General features: G+C 29.9%; 5 protein-coding genes and 3 pseudogenes across 8 annotated transcripts, besides 1 other annotated feature; 1 reads left to right on the top strand and 7 right to left on the bottom strand.

Annotated features, from left to right (window-relative positions):
• Positions 1–12,898: part of a mobile genetic element that runs on past the window's edge.
• On the top strand, positions 977–3,071 carry TVAGG3_0631050 (annotated as a pseudogene). Its single transcript has one exon. A coding segment is annotated over exon 1 (2,095 nt).
• Positions 3,473–4,318, bottom strand: TVAGG3_0631040 (uncharacterized protein; the record flags this gene model as incomplete). Its single annotated transcript, XM_051240810.1, has 1 exon — positions 3,473–4,318. The coding sequence occupies one exon, from the start codon at positions 4,316–4,318 to the stop codon at positions 3,473–3,475; it is 846 nt and encodes a 281-aa protein (XP_051087397.1).
• TVAGG3_0631030 (Prim-pol domain family) lies at positions 4,328–5,785 on the bottom strand (the record flags this gene model as incomplete). The annotated part of the gene is made up of 1 exon (XM_051240809.1): positions 4,328–5,785. The coding sequence occupies one exon, from the start codon at positions 5,783–5,785 to the stop codon at positions 4,328–4,330; it is 1,458 nt and encodes a 485-aa protein (XP_051087396.1).
• Positions 6,429–6,716, bottom strand: TVAGG3_0631020 (uncharacterized protein; the record flags this gene model as incomplete). The annotated part of the gene is made up of 1 exon (XM_001327860.1): positions 6,429–6,716. The coding sequence occupies one exon, from the start codon at positions 6,714–6,716 to the stop codon at positions 6,429–6,431; it is 288 nt and encodes a 95-aa protein (XP_001327895.1).
• On the bottom strand, positions 6,737–8,250 carry TVAGG3_0631010 (annotated as a pseudogene). Its single transcript has one exon. A coding segment is annotated over exon 1 (1,514 nt).
• On the bottom strand, positions 9,206–10,152 carry TVAGG3_0631000 (annotated as a pseudogene). Its single transcript has one exon. A coding segment is annotated over exon 1 (947 nt).
• On the bottom strand, positions 11,312–11,789 carry TVAGG3_0630990 (uncharacterized protein; the record flags this gene model as incomplete). The annotated part of the gene is made up of 1 exon (XM_051240808.1): positions 11,312–11,789. A coding segment is annotated over one exon (478 nt), but the record flags the coding sequence as incomplete, so codon positions are not given.
• An 803-nt stretch (positions 12,899–13,701) lies between the features above and the next one.
• On the bottom strand, positions 13,702–15,030 carry TVAGG3_0630970 (uncharacterized protein; the record flags this gene model as incomplete). The annotated part of the gene is made up of 1 exon (XM_001327859.2): positions 13,819–14,994. One exon carries the CDS (start codon positions 14,992–14,994, stop codon positions 13,819–13,821), a length of 1,176 nt encoding a protein of 391 aa, XP_001327894.1.
• Positions 15,031–15,169: the final 139 nt, after the last annotated feature.

The following is a 15,169-nucleotide window of genomic DNA, read 5'->3' as shown; positions in this document are numbered from 1 at the left end:
TTTAATACCATCTGAAAATCTTATGAAATGGTCATTATATGGGTTTTGATTGAACTAATTTGAATGAAGTGAAATATAACCCGATGATGAATATGACATTGACTCATATTTTCTGAAAACACTAAAATTTATAACATGAATGAATTTCTTATTCGTTGAATTTATGAATTCTTGAGGTAATCTTATTCTAGTTTTATTTATCACTGGAAAATAACGCTTTACCATATTTTTAATCGTAATAAAAATGTCAATTATCAATATTATTTCGAATAATAACTGTGAATTAAATTTAACAGTTAGCGGAATTTATAATGTTACTCTCGTTTCTGTGAGTGGTAAATTTAATCCCATTCTTTTAGACCCTTCAGATTATATATCATTTATTAAAGATGACCATGAAAAAACGTATGATATGTATATAAATAATGTGATAGCGAAATGGGATATTAACATGATTTTAAGTTATTTAAATGAATCATTTATCGTATGGTATGAAGAAAATTTTAAATCAAAACCTGATAAACTTTTTGAACTTGATGAAATAAATAACCTTATTAAATTTCCGCTGAAAATTAAATTTTGTACTCCTCATTTTCGTTCATTGTTGGGAATATTAAATTTTGAAAAAGATGTTGGGGATGTTTTGTATTCTGACACCGGTTCCAATTTCATTTTAATCAAATGTGATAAAGTTAATACCCCAATGAGATTTCACATCAAACATTAGACCCTAACTCTTACCCATCAATACAAAACATTTATCCATCACTTAAACATATTTTCTTTATCATATCCGTTTCAATTATCCGGGAATTCATTTATTCTTCATTCAAAAGATTTATCAAATATTAAATTTAGAGTAACTGACCTATTTGATTGTGATTTAGAATTCATGAATGAAATATTATGGCAATTTCAAATAGAAAAAATAGCTGATGTGATAACGGATTAAATATTTATTTTTAAATCATAATAAATGATTAAACAACAGCAACCACAACAACTTAAGGCACAAAGCACCCAGGTCCCTCAGACCATTACATACGCCATATATGCATATAATTCAAAGACGGCAGAACAAACGCAAAGGTTGAAATATGGAGATTTGGAGATAGTATTGAAAAATGACCATTTCGAATTCGTTTGCAAGGGTGGTGCAGTGATATCAAATATAAAAGAAATTTTATTTATGAATTCAAAAATTAAAGGTATAACGGATGATATAACATCAATTCCACCAGAAGAACAGAGATATTACGCATTAAATGCATTTCCTAAAGTTTTGAAGATTGGAAGATTTAATTTAAATGAGGAATTCATAAAAGGTTTCCTAAATGACATAATGGAGAAGGCAGATAAGGAATGTGTTGCTGCTGCGTTAGAGAAGAAAGCGGATAAGGAATATGTTAACGAAAAAGATAATGAAATTAAAGAAAGTGTTGAATGGTATCATGAATGGACATCAAAGATTTTAAAAACTAAAGCCGATACAGGATGGGTTTCAGGATGTTTAGACCTTAAAGCGGATAAGGAATATGTTGACACCGAATTAACGAAGAAAGCAGATAAGGAATATGTGGATAGTGAGTTAACGAAGAAAGTAGATAAGGAATATGTTGATGAAGAAATAAAACAATCAGAGGTCTATTTTACTCCACCATTTTTAAATTTTATGAAATCATCAGATAAAACCTTTGATATAGATTCTTTTGAATGGATATGTTTCGATGGAGTGACCATGTATTTATTTTATACAGATGGAGTGCTTTATTATTTTAAAACAAATGATTTTAAAAACTATGAATCATTTACTCCATCTGTTTTGAATCCTGATACACTAAAGCCAATCATTATTAATTCAATAATTTTATATGCTGAATATAATAACGGTAAATTTATGGGAATGATAACGGTTGAAGATGATTTTTGCCCTTGTTATTCATTCGATTGTATCCAATGGTTCAAATGTAATTTAAATCAAGATGCTAAATTTAAATATCCAAATAATCCTATTAGATGCGTTAATAATAAATGGGTACTAATTTATGAAGTTAATCAAATTTCATCATAGTGAGGATGGGATAAATTATTATATGTTTAGTATGATGTCATCAGATTTGAAAATTGATTATACAAGTAAGTGGTATTACATTAACGGTATGTATTTTATCCTACAAAATGATAAAATTTATAGATCACCTTCAATATCACAAAGTCAATTTGAACAAATTTTTCAAGCTGATGGAGACATTGAAGCTTTATGTTATGCTTCATATGTTTATGTTCTCGTTTCAGGTGAAATGGTCTATTCATATCCTGTAAGTTATAACAGACATATTTATTTATCACATGATTTATCAAATTGGGAATTGGTTTATTCATTCACTCCAAAATTTACTCAAAATTATAGATTTACAAATTTATTTTATATTGATGGGTATTTCATTGCTTTAGGATGTGGTGATTTAGTAAATATCAGTAGTGATGGAAGAAACTGGTCTGAAATCACAAAATTTCAAGATGTTAGAAAAGCAATTTTCAAAAATAATACGTTAATATTGATAACAAGACCAGTTTTAAATACTCACCTAAATTCAATATTATATAATAAATTCAATATTCATAATGGATTTAATACAATTCTTGAGATGATTTACCCCATTGGTTCAATATATACATCAATGAATTCAACAAATCCAGCAACAGTTCTGGGTTTTGGTACGTGGGAACAGATTGTAGATAAATTCCTCTATTGTGCGAACTCTTCAAAGGAAACAGGAGGTTCGAAGAAAATTACTGAAGCAAACCTTCCACCGCACACTCATACAGGAACTACAAACACAACAGGTAGTCATTCACATTCAATAAGAGACCATCCATTATACAACTCAGAATATTATGCTGGCAATGACGTTTTATCTCCAGATTATAACCATTCGGCAAAAAAGACTTTTCGACCAACTGAACCAGGAGGAAATCATTCACATACTTTCACAACAAATCCAACAGGCTTGGGTAAAGATTATATGCCTCCATTTATGACTGTATTCGCATGGTACCGCGTTCATTGAACGCGCTTGAGCCTGCTTTGCGGGCTTACCGCGTTCATTGAATGAACTAAATATATTTTATGTTTGTAATTAATTAGGTAATGAAGTAATGAATGAACTGCAGAAATAAATGTTTACGTTAATGTTTACAGGTTATTCAATTATGAATTATTTTTGAAGAACTGAAGGTGCTACCATGTTACCATGTGCTACCAGGTCATTTAACTTCTCTGAAAAAGTGTGACAACATGACAATTAGACAACACAGCAGGGGAAGGTAGTTATGAATTATTTTTGAAGAACTGAAGGTGCTACCATGTTACCATGTGCTACCAGGTCATTTAACTTCTCTGAAAAAGTGTGACAACATGACATTTAGACAACTACACAGGAGGAAGGCAAAAATAAATTCCAATCATACTTTATAAAGCTTCATTTACAGGTATTTCATCGTCAGTAAATGAATCATCATTATCGTTTGGTTCAACCTGTTTATATAATCCTTTCATTTCTTCTTTCAAAACATAACACCATGTTTGTTTACCGTCTATTCTTCTATGTTTCCTATCACATTTATCCTTAATACTCATTTGGAAATTCTTGTCTTTCATGTCTGATGGTTTGCAGAATAGAGCATTTTCACACGTCATACCTGCACACAATTCATCATAATGTGTATTTATCCATACATCTAAAGGATTTGATGATAATTCTATTAAATCTTGTTTGGCTTCAGTCATCGGTATGATTCGTACATTAAATGATGAAAGGTCATATTGCATAAAATACGTCAGTAAATTATCATAAAATTCCTTTGTGCATGAATCCATTAAATTCTTGAAGTAATCAAATTGACCCTTGAATTTACCATTAACCCTTAAAACTACGTATCTTCTGTCTCCAACATCAATTTTGACAGGGTAGACGTTGTTAGTTACGAAAATGAAGTTTGCAACGTTCTGAGCAGTTCTTCTGGGTTGATTCTTTTCATTAATTCTAATTTGATTATCCGTAATAATTGATTTCAAAGCGTTGAAGTTTGCGAGTCTATCTTCACCAACATTCTTGAGTTCATTAAGTACAAGAAACATTTTATTCTCAACAACCGAATTGAAATTACCCGTTAGCTCACTTATTTCAGTAATGTTTTTACATGAATAACCAGCGAGAAGTTCAGAAATAATGTCTGTAAATCTGTTTTTACCTGTTCCCTGAAGTCCTTTCAAAATAATTGCTGTTTCATTCTTGATTCCAGGATGTTGAATCATTGATGCAATCTAGCCGAGAAGGTATTTATACATTTCATCGTTATTATCACAAATGGCTTCTTTAATGAAATCCATAAACATCTCAATTTTTGAGTAATCAGGCTTTTCAAGAATGTTGTATTTATAACCTTGAAACGTTGAGAAAACATCGGGGGAATCAGATTTAAAGCAAACGCCCTTAACGGTTAATGAGGATAATTGATTTAATAGTACGTCCCATGCTGTTATGGTTTTACCTTCTTCTTTAAATAATTTAATCATTTTGAGTGACTCTTTCATGTTTGACTGAAGAACGAATGATATTTGATTCATTTTGTCGTGGATATTATAGTCCTTTTGAATGAAATATTTGTTTCCACAATCTACAAAACGGATTACACGTGATAAATCCTCAATTACTTCAGAACTGTTTTTATACTGATGATTTTCAGCCTTGCGTCTAATATCTGTTATCAAAAACGTGTCATCAAGTTTTATATCAAATGTTATTTTTGGCTTACGTAATAAAGGTAAAACATATTCATCATAATATTCCTTTTGGTATAGTTTTAGAATCTTCACCAAAACAAATGGAGAAGTCATTAAATGTGCATATCTACCACGTGCTTTTTCAAAATTACTTTTTGCATTTTCTGTTAAACTGCAGAAGTTATAAACGTTATCGTAGGCTTCATTAATTAAATGATTAGGTAACGAATTAATTGCTTGAAACAGTGTAAATAATGTTATTTCTTTTTCTAAATTCATGTTTCCACCATCATTATGTACTTCAAAATCACAGATGCCATCAACTATGCTCTGGGCAAGTTTATCGTCAATGTTTACATCTTTGTTTTCATTCATTATACTCTTTATTTCTTCATTCTTCTGTTCAACTCTTACCTTAATATTCAAATCATTTAATATATCGTTTACTGTTCTGGTTAATGTTGAATCATAACTTCCACGAATGAATGAGTATGTATTGATTGGTTCTGTTGCATTCTTGCGAACTCTTGAATCAGCCATGACTACTAATGAACGCTTTGAATCATCCATAGAAGTCATTATGTCAATATCATAATCATTGCAGGAATAACATTTAATCATTCTGTTCGAAACTGCATAGAAGAAATTAGTGTTGCAATAAATGTGAAGACCTCCTGAAGCGGTTTTAACGATAACATCTTTATCCGAAAGTTTTGATAAAATGTCTTTTCTAACTGTTTCTTTAAGTTCATCATTGTACGATTTATTGATATCAACATCTATAATCGTTAAATTTGAAATTTTATTTACTAATAAAGCCATACCAGTTTTCCTTCCTCTTCCTCCATCATGTTTGAGGTAGTTATGTAAATCAATCTTGTTTTCACCAATTCTTTCGTTGAGGGTTTTAGTTTCTGCCACAACTAATTCCTCAACTAATGAATCAATAACTTTTTCATCAGAAATGATATAGTTGCTGTTGTTGTTTGTTGCCGTCATTTATATAGGAATAAAAAAATAAAAATAATTTTAAAACTAACTTTATTTTTGGGCTACATCAAATTTTCTATGTTGTTGTCTAATTGTCATGTTGTCTCATTTTTTCAGAGAAGTTAAATGACCTGGTAGCACATGGTAACATGGTAGCACCTTCAGTTCTTCAAAAATAATTCATAACTACCTTCCTCCTATGTTGTTGTCTAATTGTCATGTTGTCTCATTTTTTCAGAGAAGTTAAATGACCTGGTAGCACATGGTAACATGGTAGCACCTTCAGTTCTTCAAAAATAATTCATAACTACCTTCCTCCTATGTTGTTGTCTAATTGTCATGTTGTCTCATTTTTTCAGAGAAGTTAAATGACCTGGTAGCACATGGTAACATGGTAGCACCTTCAGTTCTTCAAAAATAATTAATTATTGAATAACCTAAAAACCATTAACGATAAAATAACTGATAACAAATTTTTATTTTTATCATAAATGGATGTCCCACAAGCTCAAAATTTACCACGAATCATAACAAGGGAGGAAATGATAAAAATGATGCGAGAACTTGCTAAAAATAACAAACCACTAAAACTGAGAAAATGCGGTTATGCAGTAATGATGGAAAGAGAGATGTTGTCAAAGAGGAATAAAAATTAAATTTGGATTGAGTTTAAAAATTCATCTTTATTAAATTCATCTCTTCCAATCAATTTATTTATTCTATTAAATTCTTTTATTTTTGCTTCACTCAGTTTAAGGATTGAACGGTAAGTTTCTAATTTTTCGATTATTTCTTTATCGTTTTCAGTTCCATTAGTTTTATGGGCATCAACCCCACCGCATTGCGGCTTCTTTTTGTAATAGCATATTTTTGATTTAATTCTGTTTAGTTTCTTTTTATATTCATCGTCTGGACTCTTGACTGCTTTGTTGTCACTCATTTCTTACGAAATAAAAAAAATTAAATATTATTTAAATATAATGGAGTAATAAAATAAATCGGAATTTCTATTAATTTATTGTCAACTTCAACTAATACATTACCGTTAATATATCTAACAAATTCAGCTATTGTGTCAAATCTTCGTCTTCTTTTTGTCATTGATTTATCAGTTTTTCCATAATCGAGATGAATCAAAACTTTATCCCTTGTTTAAAATTCATGAGCCCCGAATTAATTTGTTCACGTTTAACATCATTCAACCTTTCCATTTGCTTTCTAATATATTCCCATTCTTTTGAAATATCATTTTTCATTTCCACTGGTTTCATGTTTATAGTTCTATGCCATGTATTATTGTAATAATATACTAACTGTTGTATGATGGAGTCATGATTTCCATCCCAGTATATCTGACCGTTAACCCCTAACGCATCTCTAAGAGTTCTCATTACCGCATCAACTATTTTATTATGAAACGTATATGGAGAGGATGAAAAGTAAAAATTAATTTGTGGGAAATAATGAGTCATAGCTGCCTGAAATCCTTTATCACCATCACCCCTGATATTATCTACTCTTTCATGATCTAGTAAGTATTGAATAGCTCTTCTTGTTTCCTGTTCTGTTTTCCCTTTCACGGAATGCAATATAAATATCTAGTGTTAATGTTAATGGCAAATAAATAAGTAACGTTTCCTTTTGAATATTCCAGATGATCGATTTCGTATGAATATGGATATGGAGCAAATGAAGGGCGACTAAATTTTTCCTTTAACGGTTGAATTTTCGGGTCAATTGGTTTATTTAATATCTTGAAATCCTTTTTAAAATCTTTTTGCTTCTTTAATGTTTGAAATGGATATAATAAAGTGAATGATGAAGGATTAACTGAAGGAGGAGGCGGTACTGTCGTTGGAGGTTTTGGTGTTGCAAGTGGTTTAATTTTATCTGCTTTGATTTTGGATTTCATTCCTTCCTTCATTAATTCTGGATGTATTCTATTCATTTGTTTTAAATATGCTGTATATAAAGGTTTGATATACTTTCCCGCTTCGAGTTTATGTTGAAGGATGAATTCCAAAAGTTGATCTTCATTTAAAAGTCGGGCTGAATATGGTTTAACTAATGAATCATAAATTAAAGCTTGTGCTTCATTTATGGTCTGAAGGACCTGGGTGTTTTGCCTTTTTGTTTTTGCTTTGGTTTTTGTGGCTCAGGATTATATAATTATATAATTCATCAATATCTTCTTCTGTTAATACTTTATTTTTGAAATCTTTCAACTGTTTAAGCTGTGATTTAGTTTTTCCCTTTATATATTCATTATTTTTAATTTTGTCTTTAATTTTAGAAATTATTTTATCATGATATTTCAAAATTTCATTTTTATAATATGGATAATAATAATCCATATCATCACCCGTTATATTATTATTATATTTTTGGAGATATGATTTTAAATCGCAATAATCAAGAAAATTTTGATTAAATACTAAATCATCAATTAAAATTTTTAAATCTACGTTATCCATTTATATAAAAATAAAATCAATGTTTAAGGGTGCCCACCTCTTTGAATCATAGTATCAAAACCATCATTAACGGTTCCTTTTGTCTCTTCTGTGGTATTTTATTAAATAAATGGCATACAACATCCATTTTCACAACATACAGCCTTAGTGTGTGCTCCTGTTAATGCAGTCTTACCAATTGTTAAGCGAGTCATTGACCCATTTTTAAGTTGTAAATTAATATTCTGACCATCAAATATCACTTTATCATTTATTATATCCAAATAATTTTTAGGTGTTAATTGTTTATTTTGTCGTAAACTAATACCTTTCATTTTTTGTGCAATCTTTTTAAAATCACTTCCATCAATTGAACCATTGAATGATGTATAACACTTAGGACATAAAGCAACCATGTTATCACCTTGTTTCTCAATTGCTAAACCCAATAACTTCTTCTCATGTGCTTTTTCTTCAGCTTTATTCTTTAATTTAGGTTTAAATTTCTCATCAAAACAGAAGAAATCAAAAGGTGCGAATTTGAAAATGTTTTTATCATAAAATTGTTTATCGGTAACAATTGCTTGAAATGCTTGAGTGTTAGGAAGATTTGGTCGCCAGCGATTGCCCAATAAGATGAATCAGTATCACCTTCAATGAAATGAAAACGATTAACATCCATGCATTTATACATAAAATCATAAATGAAAACCAAATACCAGTATTTAGCATTATCTAAAGTGAAGAATGCCTCTTGTAAACATGTATCACATCTATAAAATCTATCTTTAAGCATCACTTGATATGTATCTTCCTATTTCTCTTATGTTTTTAAACTTATTTGACATACATGCAACGCGTGCCTTCTGTGCATTCATTATTTTAGTCTTTGCGTAATTTTGTGTATTCATTGCATCGTAACCATATGATCCATTAAGTGAAATCTTGCAAAATAAACTTTTTCCTTTATTTCCTTCTAATTCAGCCTTTTGTCTTTCGTTCATAAATTTGTTCGCAAATTCATTAAAACAAGTGTTTTTCGTAAATGTTAAAATTGATTGAATATCATCGATGATAAAATGAAATCTGTCTATTAGATACCAAAGATAATAAGAAGAAAATGGTTGATATTGGTTGTGTGTTGATGCTAACTGAGTTAATTTCTCTGTTTCTGGTCAACTGGTAGATTGTTTGATTTCATGTAATTATACATAAAACTGCCAATTGTTTTTTCATCTGTGATAATATCTAAGTTTCTTATTATCGGTAAAAAGTTTATGTAATCATTAATGTATTTTTCATCAATGTGACCCTTTACTTCAGCCACGAATAAAGTATTTTTCTTCTTAATTATTCCCAGTGCTTTTGCTTTCTTTGTTGCTGTATCACAAATGATAACACCATTCAATCTTCCCGGCATATACATTTTATGGTCAGTATATTGAATGAAATCATGAGGATTAGATGAAAATGATGAAGGATATAATGAATTAAAGTCAACTCCAACGAAATGAGTCATAATGTTGGTGGTGTCCTCATTTGATACAGTTTTAGTTTCTGGATTATATGAAAGTTTATTAATGTGCGTGATTCCTTTAAGATTTACACGATGTTGAACATTTGATAACCACCAGTAATTCCATTACGGAGAATGTGATAAGCTTCAACTGAATCTAAAGTCATTGGTAAATTATTTTTTAATGCATAATTTCTTAAATTGATTCTTAAACGTTGAACATCTTCATCTTTATTTGATTTTACGACATTGCAATAACAACACATTAACTGACAATTTTCTTTGGTATGTGGTTTTTCATTATCGATTCTATCCAATGTTGGTTTATTTGCATATGTAAACGCTTTACCACACATTTTGCATTTAGATGAAAGGATTAAATCGTGATAGTATTGAAAATCATCCATTGAAACATTATTTTTAGTATCTCTTCTGCTTTTTCATCTTGTTTCTTATATGATTCAATTTTATATTTCCAATACTTTTTCGTTAATTCAAAACTTGATTCCACATTTTCTTCTTCTGGATATTTTCGTTAGGATTGAAGTTCTTATATGCTAAGCGTAACGAATCATTGAAGCATTCGATGATAAAGAAAGATTATGAAGCATGTCAATTTTATAAACAAATGTTTCTTCAATAATTTTATCAATTGGGTCAATCATAATTTCAACATCTTTATTGCAATAATGAATAAAATATTCTAATCTATTCTTAAATTTTTAGCATCATTGAGATATATTTGATAATCTGAATCGGATATTGTTTCTTGTGTTAATGCTGAATAAAATGAATCTTCGTGAATGGTTCCTTTTATATAATTCTTCTTCGTAATTTTCCCATGTGATGAATTGATAAGGGAAAAAGGATTTAACACGTGATTTATTGTTTCCGAAATCTTGAGTGAATTGGTCTAATGTCCCACCCGCTATATAATTTCTGATGTCAATAAATCTCAATTCATATGGACGTTTGTTTTCTTTACAATGATTTGCTTAAATTGTGAAGAAGAACCCAGCATTGATTTTATTTTCCATTTTGCAGTGTTTAAATCACGAAGAATTAAATTTAAATCAAACTTTCCCGAATTAAAACCTATGATATTCACTTTATTGAATTCCTCATCTAGAAGTTCTTTAAATGCTTCCTTCTGTTTTTCATTTAATGTTTGCGACTTCATTAATTCTTCATATTGTTCAATATTTGATTTAGCAACTAATGAACAGGTTGAAAATAAAAACTCAATCCAATCAGAAATAAAAGAATCACTCGAAGTTAAGCAAAAATTCCTCGTATATGTTTTATCATTTAATTTAACCGTTGATGATACCATGAATGGTTTTAAGTAAGCGTTCAAAGTTGCACACTCAGAAAGTTGTAATTCTTCTTTAGTCTCTAATGTTTCGAAGTCAAAAGTAATATAATATCTTGTCGGTTGATAATATTCCTGCAAATTATGAGCTAATAACCACTGATATATCTTCTGTTTCGTAATATGTGGTGCATATGGTTGCTGTGTCTTTTGCAACTGAACGTCTTGAATTAATCTTCCATTATTTTCTTTACATTTCTCACAATGCTTTAAAAATCTTCTTTGGTTTTTCCTTTCTGGATCATCACGGATAGAATAAACTTCTTCTTTACAATATGGACAAACTCTATAGCCGGTGAGTGCTTCAACGTCTGTTATTCTGTCAGCGTGAAGTTTTCCACATGGACTCTGTGTTAATAAAATATTTACTGTTTCAAATTCTGGATCTATCATTATTGAATCCACTAATGGAAAGTCTACCTTATTTATGTCCACGTCTTCTGGTTGAGGATCACAATAATAGAAATCAATATTAACATTTAACATTCTCGCTAATCTCTCACTTTCTGATGAAATGTCAAACCCTTCATATGAATCTATTGCTTCATTTAAATAACTTCTACGAGTTTTAGGATTAACACCATCAGGAATGTTATAGAAGCGTTTAAATAACCTTCTACCTTCGGCTCTTATTTGATTATCATTCATTTTAGCTGTTCCGTTTTTGTTCATTTATGTAAGAATAAAAAATAAATAAAAATAAAATTTATTTTTTAAAGCCCATAAAATGAATTAAGAACACATAAATTTTTATCATCTGCGACGTGACGAATACATTTTAATTTACTCAAGAATGCGTACCCTGATACATTAAATCTAATTCCTGTCTTATTTAATTTCACAACTTTGAAAAGGAATGTATGAATAGCTATAAAATGATGAGAAGATGTTTTATGGGTTGCTTCCATTTTTTCTGAAATAAATGAATAAATATAATGTTTATAAGTTTTCATATCTTTTATGTTCTTAATAACGAATGGTATAGACCTTTCCACTTCGTCTTCCTTCGGTGCTGTTCTTTCATATGAAACATTATTGGTATCTTCAATAATGAAACCACAATCGCATAAAATTTTATATGTACCAATTGTTTCTTTTGATATTTTATCTAACAAATCAAAAACTTTATCAACACCTGTGCATTTATTTAAATAATAATTTGTGTAAATATCATGATCTTCTTTCTTAATCGTATTAGTTGCATATGTTACATTTTTCAGTGCTTTTTTGAATTTCTCAGAATCGAGAGGTGGTGAAAGTAATATACATGGATAATCTCCATCGTCAATAAACTGAAGCTTATGTTTATGAATAAATTTTGTGCCTTCTTCTGAAAGTGTTTCGTCAATATCACCATCTAATAAATTTTTAGTAGATTCCAAAAAGTAATTTTTATATCTTTCCTCATGTGATTTTTGAACTTCTGATTCTGAAGCTGGGATATTCATTAAACCCTCTACTTCATTCTCAGCATTTCTCAATTCACTAATTCTTTCATCTATTTCATTTCTTAATTGTTCCAATTTCTCAATCTCATCGTTATAATATTCATCATCTTTAATTCGTTCTTCATAATATTCAGGGAAAACATCAGGTTCTTTAGGTTTTTCTTCTTTAGATGTGGGATATAAGAAATTTATAACATCATCTTTATTCATTTTTCCATCATAACCAAATTCATTTAAAAACTCCGCGAATTTTTTACAATTTCTTAAATAATATTTATCAACTTCATAACCCGCCTCCTCTAATATATCCTTTATTTCCTCGTTTGTGAATCCTAAATTTTTAACATTGTTAGTTTTGACGCTCATTTCATACAAAATAAAAATAAATTATTCAGAACTGTAAGATATGAATTTTTAAAGTTTATTTTTCATTCATGATAATCATTAGTTTCTTAAAGTTCAATGTTGAACTCAATCTTTATTTTCAACAATAATTAATTAATCGCGGAATATCTGACATCATCTATATATAACTTCTTTTATTTCATTATGTATGGGCTGAGTGTAAATGTCTTACGTTTACAAAATTTTTTAAATCCTGATTTATTCAAAAACGTAAGAATAAAAACCGTAAGAATCATACATTTTTTACTTCATATGTTAAAAAAAATGATACAAAATCGTTCAATATTGTATGAATTCTTACGTTTACAAAAAAAGTCACACAACCCATCCACATATACTACTAATATCGCAATTTAATCTCTACAGAAAAATTGTATTAGCCGAATTACTGCATATTTCAACTGTGTATTTACCATGATTATCTAACAAAAATTTTGGCTGGATACCATGGAGTCGAAATTTCATTTTTTAATGTATGCTTCTGAAAACGTGATTCATTGTTTTAATCATCTTAGAAACTATCTTATTACTGTGAATGGTTTTTAACGACATTTACTGAAATTGCAAAATATAATCAGCCCGAAGAGGGTTCATCCGAATCAATATGCATTGAGAAAGTATAGATGGCTATGTTTTGTTGCAATGTCCCATTGAAGGCTTTTTAAATAAAATACATAGGGAGATTGGACGCATAAAAATACGCTAGATTTTTTTAATTTTAAGGTTAATGAGTGACTGTACCTTTAAAAAAAATCTAAAAATAAATTCATTTTATCTTTCAACATTGCAAGATTTTCAAAATCTTTAAATGCTAATTCAATCTTTTTTTTTGAATCAAATGGTGTCTATTATATAATAGGGTTGGTTATAGCATTTCTTAGAGCTAGGATGCTTTTTTGATTCACTTTTTCGCTAGCACTAATAATATTTTCAATTGGAATCTCTCTTGGTTTTGTTTCAAAGTGTGATTCAGTTGGAGAATTGAGAACCTTTAGCATTTCTTTTCTCAACTCTATCGGAATCTCCTTTCCATCTTTCCAGTTGCTGTATCTGGCGAACATCGCTGTTGCCGCTTTGAAATCCAGCGTCAAATCTGTTTGAAACAGTCTGTATATGTCCAAACAATCTCCTGTCATTGCTGAATCAAGCAGGGAAAGAGGTTCGTAAACTTCATCAGAAATCTTTCGAACAGATCTCTCACACATCTCAAGAAACTGTCTGTAACTCTCTTTGTAAAGAGATTGGACGCGGTGTAAAGTCAGTTTTGCCAAGAATTTGTAGCCTTTTACCGAAGGTGGCAAAATGCAAAATAAAACTGGGAATTCCAGGCACAAAGTAGCAGCGTAGTTAAGTGAGGCTGATGGAGCTTTTGAAAGAATTGTCCTGCAGTTCATTGCTGCGTGGATTGACCTGTGTTCTGTTTGGAGCCAACTTGACGTAATAAGATCAGCTGATTCTTTGTTGATGGCTGAGAAAGAATTCAGAACAAGTGTCGCTAACGATGATCTGATTGGAGATGCATCAACTAGAAAAGGAATAATTTGGAGTACCGCTGAATTGGGAACAACGCATGCAGTAGGAGTCTTGATGATGTTTACAAAATGAGCATAGAACGTTGTGTCATTTGATGGCTCATCAATCCACGAAATAATTTTCCCGAATAGTAAATCTGGGGGAATTTCGGTTGAATTAATGATGAATGAACATAATCCTATATCATTTGTCTTATTCCACATATCTATTAGAGTCGTTGATGATAAATTCTTTAAACATAGTTCGACTAATTTTGACGTTGTTGGAAATATCAATGAATGCTCACCAATTGATGGTGCTGCATACAATCCAAGGATTTCTAATACTTGCTCGTTTGTTGCTAGCTCTGGTGCATATTTGAAAGAAGCAGCTAAATATTGGCCTTTTGTTTTTGTATTTAATAGCAGATCATCAGGTGGATTTTTCCTTTCTAATATTAATTGTTGAAATAGTTCACTAAGGGATGAGATGTATCCTCTGATTTTGTCCATTATGATTAATTATTTAGAAGTTACTTCCCTTTGTCACTTTTTATTTCCTCCTAAAAGATTTTATTTTCACTATAAATTGAATACTTTACGAAAATTTCAGAGTAAAGAATTTTCACTCTCTTATTTCACTATTTGGATAATAATCAAAAAGAGTTGAAATTGAAAATAACGTATT

The sequence above is a fragment of the Trichomonas vaginalis genome, chromosome III (genome assembly GCF_026262505.1).
Source record: "Trichomonas vaginalis G3 chromosome III, whole genome shotgun sequence".
Classification (NCBI taxonomy): Eukaryota; Parabasalia; order Trichomonadida; family Trichomonadidae; genus Trichomonas; species Trichomonas vaginalis.
This window is presented reverse-complemented; position numbering and strand designations above follow the sequence as displayed.